Consider the following 4,091-nt stretch of genomic DNA (forward strand, 5'->3'; position numbering starts at 1 on the left):
AACTCAGGTCAAAACGTCGGCATAAAATAAATAAATATGGTTTTGTTTATTTATGTTGTTCTTTGCTGACCGCACCCCCGACAAACTTCTCCAATCATTAATCTACGGTCAACTATCTACACCTCATTATAAATACACTTATTTTAAACAAATAGAAGTAGGTGGGTCTTCATTATAGAACAGTGGGCTTTAGTGAGGGATTTTTTATTGCATCTGATGATTTTCTATAGCTTCTGGTTAAAATACTGTTCCACTATCATATTATTATTTCGCATAATTCTTTTCAACTCATTTATTTTAGACAAATTTTTTTTAAAGGATTTTGGACATTTGAAAGAATAGTTTTTTATTTGAATGCTCTATTTGAACTAGTCAGAATAAGCTAATATTTCTCTTGGATGAGGAAATAACTATGATAATAATAATAATAATTTGCTAAGGAAATACTTCGAAAATGTTTAAATAAAATATTGATTCTTGAGTTCTGTGAAATTAAACTTTATTTTCTTCATATTGGGAACTCATCAATGTATTCAATTTTTATTATTTTGAGTTTTTCATGATCATTAATATGCTTTTTTATGGCAAAAAAAAAATGGAAATATTGCGCAACAAGCAAGTTCATAAGATATCAATAATGATAACTAATAACAGATGAAAGCAATAATTGTGTGCAATAGTAAAGTGATGTTAAGACTAATGTGGTAACATGAATTAGAATAAAATATGTTTAGTGGTTTATTTTTTAAAGGTTATTATGTTATTTTCTGCTTTTTTCAATTCGGAAATTAAAAATAAAATAAAGCTAAATATTATAGATTACAGTTACTAACACTAATAGTGATCAGCAAAAATTGGCAACAGGTGGGTGAACTATAACAATTTTAGGAAATACAAGGAATAGGGCTAATTGAATTTTACATAAAAGGGGGTTTAAGATAAAGTAAAATCTAACTGTTATTTAAACATTAAAAAAAAAAAAAAAATAGAACTGAGATCAAGAATTAAACATAACATTTGTATTGGGTTGTAAAATAAGTTAGTAGCGTTTTTCAATATTTCAATTTAATCCTCTCTGTGTTTATAAAATCATGTTTACTTGGTCAATAATGTTTACATATTCTAAAAAAGGATTAGCTAAGGTGCTTTTATGCATCAGTTTCAACCGAGATTCCTTATTTTAAGTGGTATTTTGCTTGCTCAAAATGGAAGAGATAAAAATCCATTTTCGTCAAATATCCATTTGCTATTTATGTAAGGGAAAATCCGCTGCACAGACGGTTACCAAAATTTGCAGCATGTTTTGCGATGATGCCTTAGGAGAAAGCACCGTCCATAAGTGGTTTGCTTGATTCAGAACTGGAAATTTTGACTTGGAAGATGCAAAACGCTCGATTCATCCTTCAACTGTTGATGACAAAATTCAAGCATTGGTCACAGACAATTGTCACTCTGTGACACGGGACATTGCAGAAACACTTAACATATCTCATGCAAGTGTCTCAAATCATTTGGGGGCTGTGGGATATGTTTCTCTAAGTGATATATGATTCCCTCACAATTTGGTGGAAAAGAATTTATTAGACCACGTATCCATTAGCGATTCCCTCTTGAAGGGTCAGGGATGCAGTATTTTGTAAGGAAGTTCTGGTGCTAGACCAACAGTTGTGCAAGGAGGTGATTTGGTTAGAATCATGCTCGACTTCTAAATTAAGAGTACCCACTTAATTAGGCTGGATGGGCCCCAGAGGGCTCTCGAACCTGCCACAGCTGGATTTGAACCTGGGTCCTTGTAATTGGGTAATTGTACAGTGCCTTACCACTGAGCTACCCACTTCCACTTAGTATTCTATAATTCATAAAAAAGATATATATTTTATCATAAATCCAATACCCAAGTGTTAAGTACTGTTATCTCCATACTGAATAGTGTTCTTTCCTTCAATTGATGAGCCTTCCCTTGACCACTGAACCTCTTAAAGGATTTTAGTCAATTCCTTTCCTTTAAAACTGATTTATACTAGTGGAATATTATTGACCCAGAAGCTTTTTCTAGTCTTTTCAATCTCAGTTTCTCCATCTAAAATAGCTTGTTCCTTATCTCCTTACTCTTAAATCATCAAATTCTATTTGTAGTCCTGAATCATCTCTACGGAGTTCACATATATCTATTCTCAGGCTGTTTAAGGCTTGTGCCACTCATTCCTCTTCCTAATTGACTTTCTCCTGAAACTGATAACATTAATCTTCATGAGTACAATCTAGGCAACCTTCTCATTCACTGAGCTTGTAAACGCTACGTTCCACCAACTAGTTTTATTTGTTAAGGACCTTTCTTATCTTATATTTCTTATTGTACTAACCATTTCAAATCGTGATCTGTTATCAATTTGACCTTTATTTCTTCTTATAATTCTCTCTTGCATGCTTCTTTTTCAATGTATTAAATTACAATGGGAGATTATGTCTTATAATCAGTGGAATTCATTTGAAATATTTAATTATCAAATTAAATTTTAATTTTTCAGATACAGACTGGTCAAGGTGATGGAACTGTCCATACTGTTCAAACTCTCACTGAAGTTAATAACCAAGGAGAAACTGTGTCTGTTGATCTAAATAATTGTAATGATGATCCATTAAATCAAGATGGTCAGTTGATTCTTACTGGTGAAGATGGACAAGGTATGAATGTATTCATTTTGAGATGTTGAATTAAAATACGTTTTCTCACTCATTTAAATATCACATCTCATTATGTTGATTGTATTCTATTTGATTGTTATTATATATCCCTATATATCAAAACTTAAAGCAAAAATAAAGTTTTTCAAGGGTGAATGCTGTAGTTATCCTCCCCAAGTTTTCATAAAATTAACTTTTTTTTTTCTTTGCAGTTGGACAATGTGTAGAGTTATTTTAGCATCCCTAAAATATGGTCAGGAATATTTTATTTAAAAAATTTATTTTCTCCATAGCAGAAGCAGTTTTGGTTTAAATAAGAAACCTCACCTTTAGGTAGTAATTACTACTTCCTCTGTACCAAATAGTGTACTCCATATACTCTATAGCAACAAAGGAAACATAATTTTAGAATAACAAAATACTGTCCTATGAAATTAAAGACTTGTTATGTCGGAACAATGTAAATTTTATCATCATATCATACAATTATCATCCTACTAAGTTTGATATGAGGCTTAAGAGTTAAATGAATCATGACATAAGATCAATTCTCAGGGTCTCGAGAAACATACATCTCTTGGTGTTGTTTCAAGTAAGGGTGGCTTTATCCTAATATCTGACTCTAATATTTCCTTGCCTATACTCTAATATAATGCCTTTATATTCCTATCCCTAAGAACTAAACTCTTTCTATATTCTTTATCTCCTAACCCTGCATTCCTTGATCCTCCTCTTGAATACAAGATTTCAAGCTACCAACTTGTCTGCCCCCTCTCATAGAACTGCTTCATTTGAAAAAAAAAAAAAAGTATTCATCCTACCTCATTTTGGTATTTTGTATCCATCCTTATTCATAATACGTACAGTATCTGTTTCTGCAACTCTTCAATTGTCAATACTCATATATATTATATTTAAAGGCATGTTAATATACCTATAATGGTTTAATAATATCTAAAGGATAAAAGATAAATTCTATAGAGAAAACCAAAACTAATTAGTAAAAGGATAATTTACATTGGTCTGAATAATGGTTGAATATCATTAATCCTTAGTGAAAGGAGCACAACTTGAAAAGATCATATTGAAATTAATATTAGAGGCACAGTCAGATCTAAAAAGAAGCTGTGATTTTTCTTTGCTCTACAGGGGTACTGTACAATTTTTTTAGTCCAAGAAGGTTACTGTTACAACAAAAAAAAAAAAGAACTGTTGGCCTAGAGGGATTGACCTCAGCGATGATTGTAGTTTAATTTTGAGAACTTTTGATTACTATTTTTAGTAATACCCCTTTTATTCTGGGTGTGCAATATATACATGATTATATATATATTATTTTATTATATGATTAAGTAGCCCAGTAGGACAACGTACAAGGTTAATGATGAAAGAAAACTGGGTAGAGT

The 4,091-nt window shown here is 31.2% G+C and overlaps 1 protein-coding gene across 3 annotated transcripts in view; it reads left to right on the plus strand.

Annotated features, from left to right (window-relative positions):
- Nucleotides 1-4,091, plus strand: part of LOC106689025 (DNA-binding protein Ewg) — a 65,317-nt gene that overhangs the window by 48,300 nt on the left and 12,926 nt on the right. For all 3 annotated transcript variants that reach the window (XM_067051184.1, XM_067051186.1, XM_067051185.1), the window contains exon 11: nt 2,529-2,685. In XM_067051184.1, the coding sequence (XP_066907285.1) occupies nt 2,529-2,685 (157 nt within the window). The remainder of the gene's footprint in view (nt 1-2,528; nt 2,686-4,091) is intronic.

Source organism: Halyomorpha halys, unplaced genomic scaffold (genome assembly GCF_000696795.3).
Source record: "Halyomorpha halys isolate HHAL.00 unplaced genomic scaffold, Hhal_1.1 Scaffold1261.1, whole genome shotgun sequence".
Classification (NCBI taxonomy): Eukaryota; Metazoa; Arthropoda; class Insecta; order Hemiptera; family Pentatomidae; genus Halyomorpha; species Halyomorpha halys.